General features: G+C 41.6%; 2 protein-coding genes across 2 annotated transcripts; both read right to left on the reverse strand.

Moving 5' to 3' along the window:
• Positions 1 to 3333: 3333 nt before the first annotated feature.
• Positions 3334 to 19329, reverse strand: LOC116365187 (battenin-like). Its single transcript, XM_031817900.1, is given in 11 exon segments — positions 3334 to 4047; positions 4216 to 4240; positions 4242 to 4352; positions 9667 to 9756; positions 12210 to 12265; positions 12421 to 12489; positions 12796 to 12848; positions 13034 to 13179; positions 14242 to 14385; positions 14534 to 14606; positions 19031 to 19329. Coding segments are annotated over 11 exon segments (903 nt in total). The 5' UTR covers positions 19050 to 19329; the 3' UTR covers positions 3334 to 3930.
• Positions 19330 to 19334: 5 nt separating this feature from the next.
• Positions 19335 to 25458, reverse strand: LOC109887273 (battenin-like). Its single transcript, XM_031817902.1, has 5 exons — positions 25051 to 25458; positions 24872 to 24908; positions 19935 to 20031; positions 19753 to 19827; positions 19335 to 19418 (listed from the first exon to the last, which is right to left on the reverse strand). Exons 1-5 carry the CDS (start codon positions 25103 to 25105, stop codon positions 19335 to 19337), a joined length of 348 nt encoding a protein of 115 aa, XP_031673762.1. The 5' UTR covers positions 25106 to 25458.
• Positions 25459 to 26566: the final 1108 nt, after the last annotated feature.

The raw sequence follows: 26566 nt of genomic DNA on the forward strand, positions 1-26566 counted from the left end.
ACTTTGTTGAAGCACCTTTGGCAGCGATTACAGCCTTGAGTCTTCTTGGGTATGACGCTATAAGCTTGGCACACCTGTATTTGGGGAGTTTCTCCCGTTCTTCTCTGCAGATCCTCTCAAGCTCTGTCAGGTTGGAAGAGAAGCATTGCAGCACAGCTATTTTCAGGTCTCCCAAGAGATGTTCAATCGGGTTCAAGTTAGGGCTCTGGCTGGGCCAATCAAGGACATTCAAAGACTTGACCCAAAGCCACTGCTTTGTCTTGGTTGTGTGCTTAGGGTCATTGTCCTATTGCAGGTTTTCATCAAGTAACTCTGTACTTTGCCCCGTTCATATTCCCCTTGATCCAGACTAGTCTCCCAGTTCCTTCCACTGAAAAACATCTACACAGGATGATGCTGCCACCACCATGCTTCACCATAGGGATGGTGCCAGGTTTCCTCCAGACGTCACGGTTGGCATTCAGGCTAAAGAGTTCAATCTTGGTTTCATCAGACCAGAGAATCGTATTTATGATAGTCTGAGAGTCGTTTAGGTGCCTTTTGGCAAACTCCAAGCGGACTGTCATGTGTATTTTACTGAGGAGTGGCTTCCGTCTGTGGCTACTCTACCATAAAGGCCTAATTGGTGGAGTGCTGCAGAAATGGTTGTCCTTCCTGTCTTGGTGGTTCCAAACTTCTTCCATTTAAGAATGATGAAGGCCACTGTGTTCTTGGGGACCTTCAATGCTGCAGAACTGTTTTGGGTACACTTCCCCAGATCTGTCCCTCGACAAAACATTTTCTTTTCGGAGCTCTACGGACAATTCCTTCGACCTCATGGCTTGGTTTTTGCTCTGATATTGAGATAAGATGGTTCTGAGAGGGCTGCCTCGCTTTTAGTTCTTAGGAAACTTTGCAGTATTTTGTGAATTTATGTATTATTTCTTACATTGTTAGCCAAGAAAATGTTATGTGCTATTATATACAGCTGGGAAGAATTTTTGGATATAAGAGCAGCGGTAACTCACCAGCACTACCAGTATTACGATCAGGAATACGACTTTCCCGAAGCTGATCCTTTGTTCTCACCACCCAGGGCAATTGAACTGATTCCAGGGGCTGACCAAAACAACGCCGGTGAAAAAGAGGGACTCAAATAGGTCTTCTAGTCTGACTTAGGAGGCACGCACACCACCCACTGCTTCGGAGTATATTAATCGCTAATGTTCAGTCCCTGGATAACAAAAGTTGAGAAGATCAGGGCAGGGTTTCTTTCCAGAGAGACATCAGGGATTGTAACATACTCTGTTTCACGGAAACATGGCTCTCTCGGGAAAGAACGCAAACTGGAAACCATATATCCTGAGGCTGCATTTACTGTAGTTGGGGATATTAACAAAGCACATTTGAGGAAAAGGCCACCTAAATTCTATCAGCATTTCGACTGTAGTACTAACGCTGGAAAAACTCAACCATTGTTATTCCAACTTCCGGGATTCAAACAATGCCCTCCCCCACCCTCCTTTCGTCAAATCTGACCACCACTCCATTTTACTCCTCCCTTCCTATATGCAGAAACTCAAACAGGAAGTACCCGTGCTAAGGACTATTCAACACTGGTCTGACCAATCGGAATCCACGCTTCAAGATTGTTTTGATCACTTCGGACTGGGATATGTTCCGGGTAGCTTCAGAGAATAATATTGAAGTGTACACTAAGACGGTTAGGAGATGTAGGAGATGTTGTACCCACTGTGACCATTAAAACCTACCCTAACCAAAAACCGTGGATAGATGGCAGCATTCACACAAAACTGACACCAACGTCTTGCTTTCCGACAAGCTAAACATGTTATTTGCCCGCTTTGAGGATATCACAGTGCCACCGACGCGGCCAGCTACCAAGGACTGTGGGCTCTCCTGCTCCGTGGCCGACATGAGTAAGACCTTTAAACCTGTTAACTCTCACTAGGCTGCCGCCCCGTGTCGGCATCCCTAGCCGCGTCCTCAGAGCAAGCGCAGACCAGCTGGCTGCTGTGTTAAGAACGTATTCAATCTCTCTCTATCCCAGTCTGCTGTCCCCACATGGTTCAAGATGGCCACTACTGTTCGTGTACCCAAGAGCGCAAGTATAAACACCATGGGACCATGCAGCCGTCATACCGCTCAGGAAGGAGACTCATTCTGTATCCTAGAAATGAACGTACTTTGTTGCGAAAAGTGCAAATCATTCCCAGAACAACAGCAAAGCACCTTGTGGAGATGCTGGAGGAACCGGGTACAAAAGTATCTACGTCCATAGTTAAACGAGTCCTATATCGACATAACCTGAAAGGCCGCTCAGCAAGGAAGAAACCACTGCTCCAAAACCGCCTTAAAAAAGCCAGACTACGGTTTGCAACTGCACATGGGGATCGTACTTTTTGGAGAAATGTCCTCTGGTCTGATGAAACAAAAATTGTATTGTTTGGCCATAATGACCATCGTTATGTTTGGAGGATAAAGGAGGTAGGCTTTTAAGCCATAGAACACCTTCCAAACAGTGAAGCACGGGGGTGGCAGCATCATGTTGTGGGGGTGCTTTGCTGCGGGAGGGACTGGTGCACTACACAAAATAGATGGCATCATGCGGTAGGAAAATTATGTGGATATATTGAAGCAACATCACAAGACATCAGTCAGGAAGTTAAAGCTTCGTCGCAAATGGGTCTTCCAAATGGACGATGACCCCAAGCATACTTCCAAAGCAAAATGGCTTAAGGACAACAAAGTTGGGGTATTGGAGTGGCCATCACAAAGCCCTGACCTCAATCTTATAGAAGATTTGTGGGCAGAACTGAAAAAGCGTGTGCGAGCAAGGAGGCCTACAAACCTGACTCAGATACACCAGTTCTGTCAGGAGGAATGGGCCAAAATTCACCCAACTTATTGTGGGAAGTTTGTGGAAGGCTACCTGAAATGTTTGACCCAAGTTAAACAATTTAAAGGCAATACTGCCAAATACTAATTGAGTGTATGTAAACTTCTGACCCACTGGGAATGTGATGAAAGAAATAAAAGCTGAAATAAATCATTCTCTACTATTATCCTGACATTTCACATTCTTAAAATAAAGTGGTGATCCTAACTGACCTAAGACAGGGAATTTTTACAAGGATTAAATGTCAGGAATTGTGAAACTGAGTTAAAATATATTTGGTTAAGGTGTATGCAAACTTCTGACTTCAACTGTATAATAAATTTAAAAGTCTAAATGGATGTAGCAACTAAGGATTCTAGCTTTAATTATGCAATTTATCTTATTTAAAAACAAAGTAGGCCTACAGAACAATAAACCACACATTTGATTCAAAATCTTTTTTAAAATTTTAAATCACTTGTAGAATCGCAGGTCAGTTTTCAAAAGTTGAACATTGATCATACAAGCCCACCACATGTAAACACTGTTAGTAGAGCTAAGTTAGAGCATTCACAATTTTATAACAGTAACTCAACAATAGCAGCAAAGAAAAAGTTAGTGGTTACATTTAAAACAAATATTAGCAGGATACTAGACATTGGAATGTAGTGAGAAGATAAATATATTAAAACATACAATCCTGATAATTATCAAAGGCACATTGACAAATGTCCTTGGTGATGGCAGAAATATTAAAGTTACAGTTGGCTAGTGACCGTTATCTTTTGAAGTGATATGAAACTTGTACCAGTCGTAACAATGTGATTTCTAAGTAAATGGAGGAATCTACCACACACCCAGCAAGGTTGCTAAGGTGCAGGAAGATGTCTGAACAGACCTCTAATTTAAGCATAACAATAATTATCAGCAATTTCCATCCACCCCAGCTGCAGAGAGTCTCTTCTTCAGACCTCCAAGGAAATACCAAGCACTTCAAAACATGATACTACCTCTTTTGCACTTCCCACCAGTCTTTCTCCCTCTACTATCTCTCATAGTGAGCAGAAGTATCTGTGGACTGGGAAAGCTATGAGGCCGGAGATGACGATGCCCAGACAGTCTCCTACACTGGCTGCCACCATGGCAAACTCCCTCTGTCTGTCTCCAGTCTGCAGGGAGAGAGGGGAAAGGTAAGGGGAGTGGCACGCAAACACACACAAACATGTCCGATGGCTGACCCTCCAGCTAATGTTATATATTGACATAAACACAAGCTTATATATGCAGGCTGACAAACACACACACACACACACACACACCACACCCTGGTGACTGACCTCCTTGCTGATGAAGTAGAATGTGGGCAGCTCCTCCCAGCAACCCCTCGTAGAGGACTATCACAAACACCAGCCATGCACTGGGCAGGAACTGGTAGTACACCGACAATAACAGCAACACCGCGTTCACACACTGAGGGAGACAGAGCAACACCGCGTTCATACACTGAGGGACCAGGGCCCGTATTCACAAAGCATCTTAGAGTAGGAGTGTTGATCTAGGACGATAAAATGACATGGACAGGGGGGGACCCGATCCTAGATCAACACGCCTACACTGAGATGCTTTATGAATAAGGGTACAAAAGGTAGTGGTGGGGATGGTGGGGGAGCTAGAGGGGAGGAAGAAGAAAATATAAAGCCAGGTGGAGAGAGAGAAAGATCAGAGAAAGTTATAGCTCCACCACTAGGTCTGTTACGCTGACCGTATTACCACCACACCGGCAATCACGAGTCATGACCGCAGTCAAATTCCACATGACAGTTGAGTCACGGTAGCTATGCTTCTCCAAAACTGCACTCTGATGTTGCCGATGGTCATTAGTAGCCTACCAAACTTGCTAACAGCCAGTCGCTAATGACCTGGTACTCAGCGCTCTATTGTCCCTCTAATTCAATGCAAATGCATTCCAAAAATCTAATCAAACACTTATTGAGACTGACTAATATCTCAGTAGCTTTAAATGGCATATCTATCCAAATGAATATATTTCCATGGCTGAATTTCTGTAGTTCAATGCTTCCCCTTCTGGCTATTTGGATAAAATCATAATGCAGTTTCTAAATATATATGGCAGGATAAGCGAGCCCGGATCAAATGAAAAAAACTTTACGAGGGAAAGACGTAGGACTATCCGTACCGAACTTTAAATTGTATTTCCAGGCACTAGCATTTCATTCCATCCTAAATTGGTTTAGACATGAATCTTCCGCCCCGTTGCGGAGTATAGAATGAAATATGGTGTCTCCTATTGCCCTGGAAGAGGTGGTCTTCACTGATATAACCCTTAAACAAATGTAAACTACGCTTCGGTCCTATTATTGATCACACAATTTCTATATGGCGTCAAATTGAAAATCGATATAACTGGGATTCAAAATGACATATACTCCAATATTTCACAATAATGCCTTGTGATCTGGAGGGTGGCCTTTTGCATCACCCCCAATGGTCCAAATGTGAAATCCATACCCTTGCTGATATCATGGATAGTAATGGTTCGTGAACATTCCAAGAATTGAAAGACAGATACATACCAGGCAAATCTTTTTTCAATATTTACAATTTAGTTCAGCTTTGCTGGCCTATGGAGTCCCCTGGGAAACCCAACTACCGAACCATCCAATGCTGGGATTTATAAATAAATGATCTGGGCTCCTGAAAAGGACTGATCTCTATAATATAGAAAACTTTTGGAAAGCTCATTCTGAGCTAGTCATTCAAAAAATGGTCCACAGATCTAATTGAAATCGGAAAAACCCTTTAACTGGAACAGAACATTGAAAAACATGACTTTGTCATCCCGTAATCTGAACAATCAATTTATACATTGTCTGTTCACACACGGTATTTAACACCAAGGAATCGTTTTACGATTAAATTGACCCCAACTCCTAAAATCAGGTAGGCACATTCCTCCATATGTGGGTGTACCCTGCAGTTAAATGCTTCTTGGCAAAGATACAAAATTCATTCAGAAGTGCATGAATGTAAATTCAATGCTTTGCATCTATGTTACTTAACGATGAAAGCTCCTTGAATCTCTCAATCAGAGATGATTAATGCTGACAGGCAACACTGCCGCAAAATATTATGTTGGATCTTACACGGCAATCACCTCACTCTCTCCCAATTTGCAAGTGGATACAGTTACTTTTAGAAGTTAGAACATCATTTGTATTTATTATGGATCCCCATTAGCTGCTGCCTTGGCATTGGAAAACCTTTGTGGTTAAATCTATTTGAAATTCACTGCTTGACTGAGGCATCTTACAATTGTCTGTATGTGTGTGGTACAGAGATGAGTAGTCGTTAAACACTTATTGTACACAGAGTGAGTCCATGCAACTTGTGTGACTTGTTCAGCAAATGTTTACTTCTGAACTTATCTAAGCTTGCAAAGGGGTTGAATACTTAACAAGACATTTCAGCTTTTGATTTTTAATTAATTTGTAAACATTTCTAAACATAATTCAATTTTTACATTATGGGGTATTGTGTGTAGGCCAGTGACAATCTCAATTGAATCCATTTTAAATTCAGGCTGTAACACAATAAAAATGTAGAAAAATCTAAGGGGTGTGAATACTTTTTCAAGGCATAGTACCAAATAAAAATGGCCTAGAAGGCCAGCATCACGGAGTCGCCTTTTCACTGTTGACGTTGAGACTGGTGTTTTGTGGGTACTATTTAATGAAGCTGCCAGTTAAGGACTTGTGAGGCTTCTTCCTCAAACTAGACACTAAATGTACTTGTCCTCTTGATTGATCAGTTGGGCACCGGGGCCTCCCACTCTTTCTATTCTGGTTAGAGCCAGTTGCCACAGATGTCTCAAACTTTTAGGGAGAATGCAATTGGCATGATGACTGCAGGAATGTTCACCAGAGCGGTTGTCAAATAATTAAAATGTTAATTTCTGTACCATAAGCCACCTCCATTGTTTTAGAGATTTGGCAATACGTCCAACCGACCTCACAACCGCAGTCCATGTGTATGGCGTTGTGTGGGCGAGCGGTTTACTGATATCAACGTTGTGAACAGAGTGCCCCATGGTGGGGTTATGGTATGGGGAGGCATAAGCTATGGACAACAAGTGTAATTGCATTTTATCGATGGCAATTTGAATGCACAGAGATACCGTGACGAGGTCCTGAGGCCCATTGTCGTGCACGGCACCATGCCGCAAGGATCTGTACAAATCAAATCAAATCAAATTTATTTATATAGCCCTTCGTACATCAGCTGATATCTCAAAGTGCTGTACAGAAACCCAGCCTAAAACCCCAAACAGCAAGCAATGCAGGTGTAGAAGCACGGTGGCTAGGAAAAACTCCCTAGAAAGGCCAATACCTAGGAAGAAACCTAGAGAGGAACCAGGCTATGTGGGGTGGCCAGTCCTCTTCTGGCTGTGCCGGGTGGAGATTATAACAGAACATGGTCAAGATGTTCAATGTTCATAAATGACCAGCATGGTCGAATAATAATAAGGCAGAACAGTTGAAACTAGAGCAGCAGCACAGTCAGGTAGACTGGGGACAGCAAGGAGTCATCATGTCAGGTAGTCCTGGGGCATGGTCCTAGGGCTCAGGTCAGTTGAAACTGGAACAGCAGCATGGCCAGGTGGACTGGGGACAGCAAGGAGTCATCATGTCAGGTAGTCCTGGGGCATGGTCCTAGGGCTCAGGTCCTCCGAGAGAGAGAAAGAAAGAGAGAAGGAGAGAATTAGAGAACGCACACTTAGATTCACACAGGACACCGAATAGGACAGGAGAAGTACTCCAGATATAACAAACTGACCCCAGCCCCCCGACACATAAACTACTGCAGCATAAATACTGGAGGCTGAGACAGGAGGGGTCAGGAGACACTGTGGCCCCATCCGAGGACACCCCCGGACAGGGCCAAACAGGAAGGATATAACCCCACCCACTTTGCCAAAGCACAGCCCCCACACCACTAGAGGGATATCTTCAACCACCAACTTACCATCCTGAGACAAGGCTGAGTATAGCCCACAAAGATCTCCGCCACGGCACAACCCAAGGGGGTTGTGTACACAATTACTGTAAGCTGAAAATATCCCAGTTCTTCCGTGGCCTGCATAGTCAGACATGGTACCTGTTGAGCATGTTTGGGATGCTCTGGATCGACGTGTACGACAGCGTGTTCCAGTCCCCGCCAATATCAAACAACTTTGCACTGCCATTGAAGAGGAGTTGGACATCATTCCACAGGCCACAATCAACAGCCTGATTGACTCTATGCAAAGTAGATGTGTCACGCTGCATGAGGCAAATGGTGGTCACACCAGATACTGACTGGTTTTCTGATCCAGCCTCTTTTTTTTAAAGGTATCTGTGACCAACAGATGCATATCTGTATTCTCAGTCATGTGAACTCATTTCAATTGACTGATTTCCTTACATGAACTGTAACTCAGTAAAATCTTTGAAATTGTTGCATTTTGTGTTTAGTTTTGTTCAGTATATTATTTAGTATGTAAAGACAACATTAAATTGAGAATAGTCAGATGGGTGAGAATATTATCAAGTACTCAAATTGTGAATGTGAGACTGATGAAGTGTGTGCAACCTGAGCAAGAAACAGCAGAGCGCTTGCCTTTCATCCAACTCTTTTCAAATCATCATTAGTCGCACAACTAAAGTTGCATACATAACTACATATTCAGCATATAGAAGGACCTGTTTCAAATGATCACTTTGTTAACCACAACACAGAATAGCCATATATGGGCACACCCTCTGAAGTCAATATCCTTTCTATTATATTCAAGCTATTTTCAATTATATTCTTCTTCCTATCAAATAATGCCACGGAATTCTAAGAAAATCCTGTAAAAATAATTAGTGTAGCCCACAGCCATATGGCAGAGCCAGATCAGGGCCTAACATGAGGACAACTCAAAATATGCTGTTCTGTTCTTCGGTATAGGCTACATTTTCTTCTTGATGGTGTAGGCTATATTAAATGGATTTAATAGACTTTTTAAAATGCAGATGTTCCAAAGATCTGCATCAGAGTTGCTTGTGGAAGCCCAAAGAGCCCAATGCGTGGAAGCCCAAAGATGCTAAACGTTTTGTTATTTAAAAGGAATATTACCGTGAGACAGGCAGTAATTTGCATAACAGTTACCGGCTGATAAAATGTCATGACCGACAATTTCATCACCGCTTGCTGGTGACACTGATTTATTTAGAATTCAAGGCACACTTAACCAGCATGGCTAAAACGGCATTCTGCAGCGATACGCCATTTCATCTGGTTTGGGACTGTCATTTTTCAAGGGCTATTTGACCAAGAAGGAGAGTGATGGAGTGCTGCATCAGATGATCTGGCCTCCACAATCACCCGACCTCAACCCAATTGAGATGGTTTGGGATGAGTTGGACATCAGAGTGAAGGAAAAGCAGCAAACAAGTGCTCAGTATATGTGGGAACTACTTCAAGACTGTTGGAAAATCATTCCAGGTGAAGCAAGTTCAGAGAATGCTAAGAGTGTGCAAAGCTGTCATCAAGGTGGCTACTTAGAAGATTCTCAAATATAAAATCTATATTTGTGTAACACTTTTGTTTACTACATGATTCCATGTGTTATTTTGTAGTTTTGATCTCTTCACTATAATTCTACAATGTAGAAAATAGTAAAAAGAAAAGAAAAACCCTGGAATGAGTAGGTGTCCAAACTTCTGACAGGTACTGTATCTCATCTAAGCAGAGAGAGAGCCCAGATTCTCCTGAACTTCACACAGCAGAGAGAGGATCGCGAGACCAACACCCCCACCTGGTACAGTGTCTGGTACCTGAACACACACACACACACAAAGAATGTTAATAGCTTTACACCACTTAATCAGAGAAGTTTACGTTCACCTGAGCCAAATACATTTTAACTCAGATTTTCATAATTCCTGACATTTAATCCTAGTAAAAATATATATATATATAACATATAGGAATAAAATTCCTTTAACAACAGGGAGTACAGGAGGGTGCTGAGCACGCAACCTTGTGGGGTCATTTTGCACTTCCTAAGGCTTCCACTAGATGCTAACAGTCTTTAGAACCTTGTTTGAGGCTTTTACTGTGAAGGGGGGCTGAATGAGAGGGGAATGAGCCAGGTGTGTGGCAGAGTGCCATGGGCTTGTGACTTCACGTTCATGTGAGAGTTACCTCGCGTTCCATTGCTTTTCTACAGACAAAGGAATTATCCAGTTGGAACATTAATAAAGATTTAGGTTAAAAACATCCTAAAGATTGATTCTATACTTTGTTTGACATGTTTCATACGACCTGTAACGTAACCTTTCGAGTTTTTGTCTGGACGTAGTGCTCGTGCCTCATGAAGATGGATTACTGGGTCTCTATTTGGACATAAATAATGGACTTCATGGAACAAATCAGTCATTTATTGTCGAACTGGGATTCCTGGGAGTGCCTTCTGATGAAGATCATCAAAGGTAAGTGAATATTTATAATGTTATTTCTAACTTCTGTTGACTCCAACATGGCAGATATTTCTTTGGCTGGATTGGGCACTGAGCGCCGTACTCAGATTATGCTTTTTCCATAAAGTTTTTTAAAAATCTGACACAGCGGTTGCATTAAGGATATGTCTATCTTTAATTCTGTGAGTAACACTATCTTTTATCAATGTTTATTGAGTACTTCTGCAAAATCACCGGATGTTTTGGAATCAAAACATTACTTCACGTAACACGCCAATGTAAACTGAGATTTTTGGATATAAATATGCACATTATCGAACAAAACATACGTATTGTGTAACATGATGTCCTATGATGAAGATCAAAAGTTAGTGATTAATTTTATCTATATTTCTGCTTTTTGTGACTCCTATCTTTGGCTGGAAAAATGGCAGTTTTTTTTTACTTGGCTATGCCTTAACAATCATATGTTGTGCTTTCGCTGTAAAGCCTTTTTGAAATCAGACACGATGGGTAGATTAACAAGAAGCTTCTTTCATTTGTTGTATTGGACTTGTTAATGGGTGAAAGTTACATATTTCAAAAAAATATTTTTGAATTTTGCACACTGCCTTTTCAGCGGAATGTTGTCGAGGGGGTTCCGCTAGCCTGCCCTAGAAAGGTTAAGCCATTTTGCCAAAACTTTGGAAGTATGCTTGGGGTCATTGTCCATTTGGAAGATCCATTTGCATCCAAGCTTTAACTTCCTGAATGATGTCTTGAAATGTTGCTTTGAAATATCCATATAGATGTCATCATGACGGAGGATTTTTTTTTTTTAAGTGCACCAGTCCCTCCAGAAGCAAAGCACCCCCACAACATGATGCTGCCACCCCCGTGCTTCACGGTTGGGATGGTGTTCTTTTGCTTCCAAGCCTCCCCCTTTCTCCTCCAAACATATCGATGGTCATTATGGCCAAACAGTTATATTTTTGTTTCATCAGACCAGAGGACATTTCCCCAAAAAGTACAATCTTCGTCCCCATGAGCAGTTGCAAACCGTAGTCTGTCTTTTTTATTCCTTGCTGAGCGGCCTTTCAAGTTATGTCGATATAGGACTCGTTTTACTGTGGATATAGATACTTTTGTACCCGTTTCCTCCAGCATCTTAACAACGTCCTTTGCTGTTGTTCTGGGATTGATTTGCACTTTTCGCACCAAAGTACGTTCATCTCTAGGAGACAGAACGCGTCTCCTTCCTGAGCGGTATGACGGCTGTGTGGTCCCATGGTGTTCATACTTGCGTACTATTGCTTGTACAGATGAACGTGTTACCTTCAGGCGTTTGGAAATTACTTCCAAGGATGAACCAGACTTGTGGAAGTCTACAATTTTTTCTGAGGTCTTTGGCTGATTTCTTTTGATTTTCCCATGATGTCAAGCAAAGAGGCACTGAGGTAGGCCTTGAAATACATCCACATGTACACCTCCAATTGACTCATATGATGTCAATTATCCTATCAGAAGCTTCTAAAGCCATGACATTTTCTGGAATTTTCCGAGCTGTTTTAAAGGCAGTCAACTTAGTGTATGTAAACTTCTGACCCACTGGAATTGTGATACAGTGACTAAGTGAAATAATCTGTCTGTAAACAATTGTTGGAAAAATGTCTTGTGTCATGCACAAAGTAGGTGTCCTAACCGACTTGCCAAAACTATAGTTTGTAACAAGAAATTTGTGGAGTGGTTGAAAAATGAGTTTTAATGACTCCAACCTAAGCGCATATAAACGTCCAACTTCAACTGTATATATTCTGAATGGTACTGACCAGCGATACTGCTCTGCATGGGAGAGAGAGAAGTTTGGGAAATATAGGAGTTCCAACTGTAAAGAAAGTTGAAAAATTAGGAAATGAGTTCAACTGTAACAAGAAGTTGGGGGTCATCCATACTATACAATGAGAATGGAAGTGATGGTGAGAATATCAACTAATTGCAGTGACACTATAAACTGCCAAGGGGCGACAGAGGCCTACTCACCAGGCCCTGGTTGATGAAGTACTCCGCGAAGTAGACAACTCCTAACGGAACCACAAACCTCAGCAGACCCTGAGGGGAGGCGGTAGAATTGATATTAGCAGATTGGCAATAACACATGGAGCACATCAAGACTGAGTAAAACTTACTAGGCCAGGGTTAAACTGATTATTTAGCACATGTGAAAATGAAATTAAAGTAAAACTGTTCTGTGTCTATCACATTGGGGAATTGAGTTTATATCGACTGGGGAAAAATGATATTTATGAGATTTTGGCCTGGCTTACCCTGGTCTGGGCCAACTTTGATAGAGTATAACTTTTTAATCTGAAATTGGTACAGACCAAGTCCACTTTTCTAAAGTGACTTCAAACTCACTTTAGTGATGTGTAGTTTCTCAATACATGTCAGTGGTCCAGTGACCTTGTCTTCTGTTATATTCAGAAGGAAGGAAGTGAAGATGGGCTGTTTGGTTAATCAATGTCCTACAAAATATTTAATAATTAAAATGTAATATTTCATTACTTAAAAATATATTGTGTTGAACATCCATATTACCACACATCACTTTCCTCAAAATTCTTTACCTTACCACATGCTGACATGATAAACACACCTTCAGCACCTTTCTCCCGCTCCTCCTCTTCATCAGTGTCATCCAATAGGGGCTGCCTGCTCTGTGAGTCTCTGCCCCTCACAGACTCCACCTCCCTGCACTTCCACTGTGGGAAGGATGGGGGGAAGACTAGCAGGAAAAAATAGCTGAGGGGAAAGTGGGGGAAAAGGAAGAGACAAGAAGGGGGTGAAGGGTTCAGATAAACTGACAGAAAAGGAGTGATCCTTTCCCACTCACCTAACACATTAACTTATCACATCCACATTGTTTATGAGACCGACCAGGGGTGAAAGCATACCGAACAAAAATATAAACGCAACATGCAATTTCAACAATTTTACTGAGTTATTGTCCATAAAAGGAAATCAGTCAATTGAAATAAGGCCCTAATCTATGGATTTCACATGACTGGGCAGGGGTGAAGCCATAGGTGGGCCTGGGACGGCCACCCACATGGAAGCAAGGCCCACCCAATCAGAATGTGTTTTTCCCCACAAAATGGCTTTATTACAGACATAAATACTCATTAGTTTCATCAGCTGCCCAGGTGGCTAGTCTCAGAAGATCCCGCAGGTGATTGGACGTACTGCCAAATTGTGCACAACCTTTTCGAGAAATACGCTTTTTGTGCGTATGGAAAATGTCTGGGATCTTTTATTTTCAGCCCATGAAACATAGGACCAACACTTTACATGTTGCATTTATATTTTTGTTCAGTATAGAACTAATTTCTTCCCGGTATGGGACCTCCTGTGTGTGCATGCGCTTGTCAAACTATCACTTAAAAGGGCTCCTTTACTAGACTACCGACACACACTCATCCACTCACAACATATTTCCAGCCTCCAAACTGGTGAATGGAAAGAGACATCGGTTACACAAAACGCCAAAAAAATTTAATGACATTTGGAAAATTGATGCACCCACTGCTGTCCTCGCGCGTCTCAGCCACTCATCTCTGCCTTGGCAAAATGTTAGTGTTATCGTGGAACCACATCACAGTTTTGAGCGTAGGTTATACCACCATTCGCAAATGTTTCATGCCTCTGACGTACGGTAATGATAAATAATGGCATAAAAGCCAAAAGTTTCATTTCCATTTTCTTGAATTATTGTGATAGACTCATGTTTCTGGTACAGCGTACCCCCACTATTTATTTTGCCAGTACGCCGTACCGAACTACCTTACATTCACCCCTGGGACTGACCTGATCACCATGGCTACAGGGACGACCAGCATGATGAGCAGCGTGTTCCTGGGCGAGAGGCCAGCCTGCGTGAGACCAGAGTACAGCAGAGCCCCGGCCACACCTGCTCCACCGGTGCCCGAGCCCCAGCCCCCCAACACATCTCTAAGAAGGCGGATAGAAAGAGACACGTGGTGAGAGTGTCGGAAAAAAACTATTGAGAGGGGTTTGAGTGAGAATACCTTTTATGTAAAAAAAGAGCTGCAAAGTAAACAACTTACAGAACTGTTAGTAAATCAGGGAGATAGTCTACCTGCTAAAGAAGACAGTGAGAGAGAGGAAGGAGAGCTCTCCCAGTCCAGCGCTCACACTGGCAAAGATCACACCTAAAAGATACACAGTACTTTAATATGGATGCAAATATGTACTCTAATACGATACACATAATAATAGGGTTTCAAAAATGGTTAAAATACCGTCTCACAGTATATCGAGTAAGGGTGAAACAATTGTAATACAGTGCCTTATGAAAGTATTAATTTCCCTTGAATTATTCCACATTTTGTTGTTACAGCCTGAATTCAAAATGGATTAAATAAAATAAGTAATACCCCATAATGACAAACTGAAAACATATTTTTAGAAATGTTTTGTTAATTTATTTTAAATGAAATACAGAAATCTCATTTCCTTTTCCTCTAGGATTTTGTCTGTGCTTAGTTCCATCCCGTTTATTGTTTATCCTAAAGTACTCCCCAGTCCTTTTCAGTTTTTGCTTTGTTAAAAAGGTTTGAAATATCCAATAAATGTCGTTCCACTTCATGATTGTGTCCCACTTGTTGTTGATTCTTCACAAAAAAATACAGTTTAAATCTTTATGTTTGAAGCCTGAAATGTGGCAAAAGGTCGCAAAGTTCAAGGGGGCCGAATACTTTCGCAAGGCACTGTATGTATCAATATTTATACATACATACAAACATACAAAAATAATATATATATATATACACAGTGGGGCAAAAAACTATTTAGTCAGCCATCAATTGTGCAAGTTCTCCCACTTAAAAAGATGAGGCCTGTAATTTTCATCATAGGTACACTTCAACTATGACAGATGAAATGAGGGGGAAAAAATCCAGAAAATCACAATGTAGGATTTTTTATGAATTTATTTGCAAATTATGGTGGAAAATAAGTATTTGGTCACCTACCAACAAGCAGGATTTCTGGCTCTCACAGACCTGTAACTTCTTATTTAAGAGGCTCTGTCCTCCACTCGTTACCTGTATTAATGGCACCTGTTTGAACTTGTTATCAGTATAAAATACACCTGTCCACAACCTCAAACAGTCACACTCTAAACTCCACTAAAGAGCTGTCAAAGGACACCAGAAACAAAATTGTAGACCTGCACCAGGCTGGGAAGACTGAATCTGCAATAGGTAAGCAGCTTGGTTTGAAGAAATCAACTGTGGGAGCAATTATTAGGAAATGGAAGACATACAAGACCACTGATAATCTCCCTCGATCTGGTGCTCCACGCAAGATCTCACCCCGTGGGGTCAAAATGATCACAAGAACGGTGAGCAAAAATCCCAGAACCACACGGGAGGACCTAGTGAATGACCTGCAGAGAGCTAGGACCAAAGTAACAAAGCCTACCATCAGTAACACACTAAGCCGCCAGGGACTCAAATCCTGCAGTGCCAGACGTGTCCCCCTGCTTAAGCCATGCCCAAAACGATGTCCTCTCCCGTTCAAAAAATATTCCTCCACAATCGCAAAATGAAGCGTCCTACAACAATCTCTGTCTCACCTTCCCAATCAATTTATTCTAAAATTGTGTGTACATCTGTATATCTAGACTTAGATTTAGCTTTCCCTGACTTAGTCGCCATAATGATTGATATATAAACAGCTGAATCTGCGCGTTTACCAAACAATGCAATGCGTAATATGCGTAGCTCCTTCCGGTATGAAACTTCAATAGCGAATGACTCTCGTTAAGCTGGAGCTTACTACATGGGTTGGTCTTGCAACACATAAACATGGCATATTGCTGTTTAGCTCAGCTCATTGGCTATCTACCCAGCTAGATTTCAAGACGATCAGTGGTTATTGGGTTAAAAGACAGTCAATCAACGAAACAGCAGGCAAATCATTGGTGCACAATGATGTCATGACTTGTTATCTTCAAATCAGTTTCTTTCAGTCAATACGTCCCGCGAAATGGCCCATCACGTTTGATTGTGTTACAAACAAACCAGTTGATTGCAGTGAAACCAAACATGACTGGAAAAGACACGTTCTGTGTGGGTTATTTACCTGGAATTTGTCGTTGAAAATGGAATGAGACGGAATTCACGACACGGTTCAAAAAATTGTATCAAACAAAAGATCATTCATTGTGTAACAATGAGCATTGGAATTGCAAACAGATGAAGATCGTCAAAGGTAAACTATTTATTTTAATGCAGTTTGTGATTATGTTACGCCTGTGCTGGTTAAAAAATGTTTTTTTTTAATGGGGCTCTATGCTCACATAATTGCATCGTATTCTTTCGCAGTAAATCCTTTTTTAAATCTGACAACGCAGTTGGATTAGCAAGATTCTAGGCTTTCGATACATGTGAGACACTTGTATTTTCATGAATGTTTAATATTACTATTTATGTAACGATCACCGTATGTTGTGGAATTTCAACCCGCTAGCGGGTTCCGTGCGCACAGAGGTTAATATACACATGACTGAAAGATTGCTGGATTGAAACCCTGAGCTGACAAGGTAAAAATGTGTCCTTCTGCCACTGAACAAGGCAGTTAACCCACTGTTCCCAGGAACCACTGCTTTTAAATCAGGGCAAGGTGACTGGAAACATGACCGAATACAAACAGTGTAGCTATTCCCTCCGCAAGGCAATCAAACAAGCTAAGCGTCAGTAGAGACAAAGTAGAGTCGCAATTCAACGGCTCAGACACGAGAGGAATGTTGCAGGGTCTACAGTCAATCACGGACTACAAAAAGAAAACCAGCCCCGTCACAGACCCCAATGTCTTGCTCCCAGACAAACTAAACAACTTCTTTGCTCGCTTTGAGAACAATACAGTGCCACCGACACGGCCCGCTACCAAAATCTGCGGACTCTCCTTCACCTCAGCCAATGTGAGTAAAACATTTAAACGTGTTAACACTCGCAGGGCTGCCGGCCAAGACGGCATCCCTAGGCAAGTCCTCAGAGCATGCGCAGACCAGCTGGCTGGTGTGTTTACGGACATATTCAATCTCTCCCAATCCCAGTATGCTGTTCCCACATGCTTCAAGAGGGGCACTATTGTTCCTGTTCCCAAGAAAGCTAAGGTAACTGAGCTAAAAGACTATCGCCCCGTAGCACTCACTTCTGTCATCATGAGGTGCTTTGAGAGACTGGTCAAGGATCATATCACCTCCACCCTACCTGACACCCTAGACCCACTCCAATTTGCTTACCGCCCCAATAGGTCCACAGACGACGCAATCGTAATCACACTGCCCAAACCCATTTGGACAAGAGGAATACCTATGTAAGAATGCTGTTCATCAACTACAGCTCAGCATTTAACACCATAGTACCCTCCAAACTCGTCGTTAAGCTCGAGACTCTGGGATCACCCCCCTACCAACATTGACGGGACAGTAGCGGAGAAAGTGGAAAGTTTTAAGTTACAGGGGGGAACACATCATGGACAAACTGAAATGGTACACCCACACAGACAGTGTAGTGAAGAAGGCACAACAGCGCCTCTTCAATCTCAGGAGGCTGAAGAAATTTGACTTGGTCACCAAAAACACTCAAACTTTTACAGACGCACAATCGAGAGCATCCTGTCGGCCTGTATCACTGCCTGGTACGGCAACTGCTCCGCCCACAACCGCAAGGCTCTCCAGAGGGTAGTGAGGTCTGCACAACGCATCACCGGGAGCAAACTACCTGCCCTCCAAGACAACTACACCACCCGATGTCACAGGAAGGCGAACAAGATCATCAAGGACAACAACCAACCGAGCCACTGCCTGTTCACCCCGCTATCATCCAGAAGGCGAGGTCAGTACAGGTGCATCAAAGCGGGGACCGAGAGACTGAAAAACAGCTTCTATCACAAGGCCATCAGAATGTTAAACAGCCATCACTAACAATGAGTGGCTACTGACTTAAATCTCTAGCCACTTAAATAATACAAAAAATTGGATGTAATAAATGTATCACTTGTCATTTTAAACAATGTTTTCATACCCTGAATAACTCAGCTCATATGTATATACTGTACTCTATACCATCTACTGCATCTTGCCTATGCTGTTCGGCCATCGCTCATCCATATATTTATATGTACATATTCTTATTAATTACTTTACACTTGTGTGTATAAGGTAGTTGTTGTGAAATTGTTAGATTACTTGTTAGATTCTACTGCATGGTCAGAACTAGAAGCACAAGCATTTCTCTACACTCGCATTAACATCTGCATGTGACCAATAAAATTGTATTTGATTTAGGCTGTCATTGTAAATAAGAATTTGTTCTTAACTGACTTGCCTAGTTAAATAAACGTTAAATAAAAATGATGAATTAATCAGCTAAATCAGCTATTAACAGAACTGCTGACTGGCTGATAGATGCGTCCCCATGGTTACAATATCAGTGAGATAGTGTCTGGTTTCAGGGGAAATGTCAGAGCTGCAATGTTCTAGGAATTAAAATAGTGATCAATGATCATATCTCAAATGTTTCCATTCCCATTCACAAACATAGGCCTACACACACACACACATTGCCCAAAACGCTTATCCACATGGTAGAAGATAAGGACACCACAAGGAAGCTTGCAATCGCTGTTGCAACGCATACCAACACTCGGAAACTGTGGACAAAAACACAACCTCCAAATTGACATGTGCACTCAAATGGCAAACCTTTGCAAACTCAAACAAACTGGTAATGTAGGATAATATTGTTTCTGTATTATGTTATGATTAGCAAAAGCTAAGATACGGCCATTGACAACATCGTATTACAATGTTAATTTACTGTAAGAAACAGTATTCAAAGACAACTGGGAAAGCACCATCTGTCCTTCTCTTACCCATAAGGGAGATTGTGGACGAAGAATGGAGCAGAAAACTTGATCATGAGAGTGGGAAGAATATCAGCCAACAAAACAGCCTTGGACAGGGGGACAGAGAGGTCACACACATGTTAACCAGGCAGGATCAGGCTGGTCACTTTAATAAATGTTTACATACTGCTTTACTCATTTCATAGGTATATACACTGTATTTTAGTCAATGCCACTCCGACATTGCTCGTCCTAATATTTATATATTTCTTAACTCCATTCTTTTACTTTAGATTTGTGTGTATTGTTGTGAATCGTAAAATATTTCTGCACTATTGGAGCTAGGAACACGAGAATTTCGCTACACCCGCAATAACATCTGCTGAATAAAATAACATTTGATCACACACACTTTCACAGCTGCAGTGCATCTCTATTTACCGCGGTAGAAACAGGGCTGCAGCCGTAACTACTTCTTTTTCCACCTTCAACGTCCAAGGCAACTGTGGATGGGGTCTGAAGGACATGGAGAGAGAATGAAAGAATATTGCCAATATAGTACTTTGATACTAACAACAGATACAAATGCTATGGTGATACAGCATTCTACAACCCATTCTTACAGGCGTTGTGGAGTTGTGAGACCCTTGTTGTTTTAAGATGTCATGGGCTGCACTCAGCATCACCACGTACGCAAAGTTATTGCACAACCCCAGCAACCTGAAGACAAGGGTCAGGAGGAAAGGTGGGAGACACAATGTTGAATTTCAAATCATTCATTTCTATTGCCTGCATTTCAGAACATGCAGAGATGATGGGGGGGCATGCAGAGATGATGATAAGTATCAGTGGGCCAATGAATGATAGCAAGTTCACTGAGGCTACGCAATGATGTTGTAGGGCAAACTGAGGATAAGATGTAGCCAGCCTTCCTATGTAGATTAAGACACCACGAAGCCAGTGCAAGATATGTTTTGGAAAACGTACCTCAATCTAGGTATGACAATTGTGTTGTACTACGAATTGTCCCAACTGCTACACCGAGTAGAAGGAACGACTGCTAGTTTTTAAGTAAACTGCCGTTTTTGTCCTCATGCTAGCTAGCAGAAGCCACAGCAGCCATTTTAGAATTCCATAATGGCTGCTGTGGCTACATACATACTTATAGCTGGGGCCAGACAGAATCTACAAGGAGGGGTTTAGTCAGTCTTTACAACATATAGTGCCTTCAGAAAGTATTCACACCCCTGGACTTTTTCCACATTTTGTTGTGTTACAAAGTGGGATTAAAATGTATTTAATTGTCCTTTTTGTCAACAATATACACAAAGTATTCTGTCATGTCAAAGCGGGGGGGGACACTGATATACAGTGCCTTGCGAAAGTATTCGGCCCCCTTGAACTTTGCGACCTTTTGCCACATTTCAGGCTTCAAACATAAAGATATAAAACTGTATTTTTTGTGAAGAATCAACAACAAGTGGGACACAATCATGAAGTGGAACGACATTTATTGGATATTTCAAACTTTTTTAACAAATCAAAAACTGAAAAATTGGGCGTGCAAAATTATTCAGCCCCTTTAAGTTAATACTTTGTAGCGCCACGTTTTGCTGCGATTACAGCTGTAAGTCGCTTGGGGTATGTCTATCAGTTTTGCACATCGAGAGATTGAAATTTTTTCCCATTCCTCCTTGCAAAACAGCTCGAGCTCAGCGAGGTTGGATGGAGAGCATTTGTGAACAGCAGTTTTCAGTTCTTTCCACAGATTCTCGATTGGAATCATGTCTGGACTTTGACTTGGCCATTCTAACACCTGGATATGTTTATTTTTGAACCATTCCTTTGTAGATTTTGCTTTATGTTTTGGATCATTGTCTTGTTGGAAGACAAATCTCCGTCCCAGTCTCAGGTCTTTTGCAGACTCCATCAGGTTTTCTTCCAGAATGGTCCTGTATTTGGCTCCATCCATCTTCCCATCATTTTTAACCATCTTCCCTGTCCGTGCTGAAGAAAAGCAGGCCCAAACCATGATGCTGCCACCACCATGTTTGACAGTGGGGATGGTGTGTTCAGGGTGATGAGCTGTGTTGCTTTTACGCCAAACATAACGTTTTGCATTGTTGCCAAAAAGTTCCATTTTGGTTTCATCTGACCAGAGCACCTTCTTCCACATGTTTGGTGTGTCTCCCAGGTGGCTTGTGGCAAACTTTAAACAACACTTTTTATGGATATCTTTAAGAAATGGCTTTCTTCTTGCCACTCTTCCATAAAGGCCAGATTTGTGCAATATACGACTGATTGTTGTCCTATGGACAGAGTCTCCCACCTCAGCTGTAGATCTCTGAGGTTCATCCAGAGTGATCATGGGCCTCTTGGCTGCATCTCTGATCAGTCTTCTCCTTGTATGAGCTGAAAGTTTAGAGGGACTGCCAGGTCTTGGTAGATTTGCAGTGGTCTGATACTCCTTCCATTTCAATATTATCGCTTGCACAGTGCTCCTTGGGATGTTTAAAGCTTGGGAAATCTTTTTGTATCCAAATCCGGCTTTAAACTTCTTCACAACAGTATCTCGGACCTGCCTGGTATGTTCCTTGTTCTTCATGATGCTCTCTGCGCTTTTAACGGACCTCTGAGACTATCACAGTGCAGGTGCATTTATACGGAGACTTGATTACACACAGGTGGATTGTATTTATCATCATTAGTCATTTAGGTCAACATTGGATCATTCAGAGATCCTCACTGAACTTCTGGAGAGAGTTTGCTGCACTGAAAGTAAAGGGGCTGAATAATTTTGCACGCCCAATTTTTCAGTTTTTGATTTGTTAAAAAAGTTTGAAATATCCAATAAATGTTGTTCCAATTCATGATTGTGTCCCACTTGTTGTTGATTCTTCACAAAAAAATACAGTTTTATATCTTTATGTTTGAAGCCTGAAATGTGGCAAAAGGTCGCAAAGTTCAAGGGGGCCGAATACCTTCGCAAGACACTGTAACTACTTAACCAAAAGTATATGGACACCTGCTCGTCGAACATCTCATTCCAAAATCATGGGCATTAATATGGAGCTGCGGGCACTTGAATCCATTCATCCACAAGAGCATTAGTGAGGTTGGGCACTGATGTTGGGTGAATAGGCCTGGCTCGCAGTCGGCGTTCCAATTCATCCCAAAGGTATTCGATGGGGTTGAAGTCAAGACTGTGCAGGCCAGACAAGATCTTCCGCACCGATCGACAAACCATTTCCCTATGGGACCTCACTTTGCGCACGGAGGCATTGTCATGCTGAAACTGTTGTCACAAAGTTGGAAGCATAGAATGTATGCTGCAATGTTAAGATTTCCCTCCACTGGAACTAAGGGGCCTAGCCAAAACCATGAAAAATGGCCCCAAACCATTATTCCTCCTCCACCAAACTTTACAGTTTGCACTATGCAATGGGGCAGGTAGTGTCCTCTAGGCATCCGGTTCCGTTCTGTGAGCTTGTGTGGCCTACCACTTCGCAGCTTAGCCGTTGTTGCTCCTAGATGTTTCCAATTCACAATAACAGCACTTACAGTTGACCGGGGCAGCTCAAGCAAGACAGAAATTTGACAAATTGACTTGTTGGAAAGGTGGAATCCTATGACGGTGCCATGTTGAAAGTCACTGAGCTCTTCAGCAAAGCCATTATACTGCAAATGTTTGTCTATGGAGATTGCATGGTTGTGTGCTCTATTTTATACATCTGTCACCCACGGGTGTGGCTGAAATAGCCAAATCCACTAATTTGAAGTTGTGTCAAAATACTTTTTTATTTCCGGGGTAAGTCTCTAAGAGCTTTCCAAATCTGGATTGTGCAACATTTGCCCATTTTGTTTTCCAAAATTCTTTAAGCTCTGTCAAATTGGTTGTTGATCATTGTTAGACAACCATTTTCAGGTCTTGCCATAGATTTTCCTGAAAAACTGCCCAGTCCTTAATGATTACAAGCATCCCCATAACATGATGCAGCTACCACTATGCTTGAAAAATATGTATTGGATTTGCCCCAAACATAACACTTTGTTTTATTAACAAAAAGTGAATTGCTTTGCCACATTTTTTGCAGTATTACTTTAGTGCCTTGTTGCAAACAGAATGCATGATTTGGAACATTTGTATTCTTTACAGGCTTCCTTATTTTTACTCTGTCAATTAGGTTAGTATTGTGGAGTAACTACAATGTTGTTGATCCATCCTCAGTTGTCTCCAATCACAGCCATTAAACTAACTGCTTTTAAGTTACCATTGGCTTCATGGTGAAACCCCTGAGCGGGTTCCTTCCTCTCCGGCAAATTAGTTAGGAAGGATGCCTGTATCTTTGTAATGACTGGATGTATTGATCCACCATCCAAAGTGTAATTAATAACTTCAACATATTGAATGGATGCTTTTTTTTTACCCATCTAAGAATAGGTGCCCTTCCTTGAAAGGCATTGGAAAACCTCCCTGGTCTTCATAGTTGAATCTGTGTTTGAAATTCACAGCTCAACTGAGGGATCTCACATGATCTGTATGTGTCAGGTACAGAGATGAGGTAGTCATAAAAAAAAATGTTAAACACTATTATTGCACACAGTGAGTCCATGCAACTTATTATGCGACTTGTTAAGCAAATTTGTACTCCTGAAATTATTTAGGCTGCCAAAACAAATAGGTTGAATACGTATTGACTCAATACAATTCAGCTTTTCATTTTTAATTACATTTGTTTAAAAAAATGTTGGAAAACATAGCACTTTGGAGGTGCAGAGGTGTCACGACCGACCCTGGTTCGATCCCAGGCTGTACCACAACCGGCAGTGATCGGGAGTCCCATAGGGCGGCGCACAATTGGCCCAGTGTCGTCCGGATTAGGGGAGGGTTTGGCTGGCATTGTAAATAAGAATTTGTTCTTAACTGACTTGCCTAGTTAAATAAAGGTTAAATAAAATACAATTTACTGATTATGGCGTAAGGCCGGCCAGTATGGAAGTCGTCATGTAAACACCTTACTCTATTTATATCGACGTAAGGTCATAATCGACGTAAACATACGCCGATTAAAACACTTGGTTTTATGAGCAATCTTTCGAATTATTAGCACATATTAACAGTTTAATCGGCGATACACTGGTGCATTTGCGCGAGTGAAGTGAGTTAGGAAAAACATATATATGCATCTTATAAATTGTTTTTACATACAAACTTCATACAGTGTATCCGAAATCCGAATCAAATAGTCTACGCAAAAACAACATGGTCACTGTGGTAGAATGTTTCTTGATTGGCGACTTTCTGCATTTATCAAAAGTCCCATGAGCAGCCTGATTTCACGTGTCGATGCATGTAAACACATTTTAAACAAACTATTGTATTAACCTGACTATCCACAGTAATCGCAAGATTGTGTGCATGTAACCGTGTTCACTGTAGCTAGCTAAATAGGATTCAAATAACGTTACATTTAAATAAATGAAACACTGGTAGCTAGGCTCGTTTCTGATTCCACATCACATTCACCACAGTAGAACATAATCCCAAAACTAAACTCACCAAAAACCAGTCCAATTTCTCAAGCGCGAGCTACGACCTACAGACAGTAGAGAGACATGGTGTTAATAAAATAACCAAATTAAATATAAATAGTGAAATAGCCTACTAGCTAGCCATCCACACAGCAGTGTGATCTGTCTGATCGGTGAAACAAATCATAAGTGTGACACACGATTTACCTTCACTGTCAGATGGCATATCTGGGTCTGCATTGACGCTGACTGCTTGGTCCATGATTAAAAACGAATTAAATCGATTATTAAACAACAGCTACATAAACAGCTATCTAACGTTATTCTTACACAGCTGTCCGATTAGCTAGCAATCTAGCTAGCTACTTCCTCAATGTTACTTGTGGTGTTCCGCAAATTTCCATACGTCACAGATTTGACAGCATGTTTTACAGAACTTCGGGCAGACAGAAAAATGTTATAGCTAACTGACTAGTATAAAACGTTTTTCTTGTCGCTTAAATGTTGGTTCATAGGTGTTTACGACATTGCAACTTCGGACCGATTCAAGGAAAACCACAAACATCGCGTGTAGCAGCGAAATATCCCCCCCTTGAAAATACTACAACGCACTGCTGGTTCCACATATCACATATATTAAGTGGAGTAACACAGTATGAGTCATAATACTCATAAAACCTAGAGGTCAAACAAGGAAATGGTTCCAATAGTTTTTCCACAATTCATTTTTCCATAGGGAATTTTAAAACACTTAAAATAAGGGCTATATTTTGTATAGACTTACCCTGACATGACGTTTTAATAACATGCTTATCTCTCTAGGCCAAGGTTACTCTTTTTTTTTACAAAAAACTTCTCAGCCGCAGATGTAATGATGTCCAGCTTCTTGGACACTTATGCAATATAATTAATAACTGACTGTAGTTCACATACACCTCAGCCAAATACAATTTCATTTTTACTAGGATTAAATGTCAGGAATTGTGAAAAACTGTCTTAGGTCAGTTAGGACCACCACTTTATTTTAAGAATGTGAAATAGTAGAGAGAATGATTTATTTCAGCTTTTATTTCATTCATCAAATTCCCAGTTCGTACTTCCTGTTTGAGTTTCTGCATATAGGAAGGGAGGAGTAAAATGGAGTGGTGGTCAGATTTGACGAAAGGAGGGTGGGGGAGGGCATTGTATGAATCCCGGAAGTTGGAATAACAATGGTTGAGTTTTTCCAGCGTTAGTACTACAGTCGATATGCTGATAGAATTTAGGTGGCCTTTTCCTCAAATTTTCTTTGTTAATATCCCCAACTACAGTAAATGCAGCCTCAGGATATATGGTTTCCAGTTTGCATAAAGTCCAGTGAAGTTCCGGGCCGTTGTGGTATCGGTTTGAGGGGGGATATACGCTGCTGTGACAATAACCAAAGAGAATTCTATTGGGAGATAATATGGTCGGCATTTGATTGTGAGGTATTCTAGGTTGGGTGAACAAAAGGAATTGAGGTCCTATATGTTATTACAATCATACCTGTCGGCGGGATGAACTGTGTATCCAGATGGCTGGACTGACTCCGACAGTATTTCCCGAGAGAGCCATGTTTCCGTGAAACAGAGTATGTTACAATCCCTGATGTCTCTCTGGAAAGAAACCCTGCCCTGATCTTCTCAACTTTTTTATCCAGGGCCTGAACATTAGCGATTAATATACTCCGAAGCAGTGGGTGGTG

This window comes from Oncorhynchus kisutch, unplaced genomic scaffold, assembly GCF_002021735.2.
Source record: "Oncorhynchus kisutch isolate 150728-3 unplaced genomic scaffold, Okis_V2 scaffold1189, whole genome shotgun sequence".
Classification (NCBI taxonomy): Eukaryota; Metazoa; Chordata; class Actinopteri; order Salmoniformes; family Salmonidae; genus Oncorhynchus; species Oncorhynchus kisutch.

What these genes read in the sequence shown, in the direction of transcription:
- LOC109887273 (XM_031817902.1), bottom strand. Translation starts at nt 25,105, where the DNA reads ATGGACCAAGCAGTCAGCGTCAATGCAGACCCAGATATGCCATCTGAC. An exon ending in CTCACAACTCCACAACGCCT is followed by an intron (nt 19,828 to 19,934) that starts GTAAGAATGGGT and finishes CATGTCCTTCAG; the next exon opens with ACCCCATCCACAGTTGCCTT. An exon ending in GCAGCCCTGTTTCTACCGCG is followed by an intron (nt 19,419 to 19,752) that starts GTAAATAGAGAT and finishes CCCCTGTCCAAG; the next exon opens with GCTGTTTTGTTGGCTGATAT.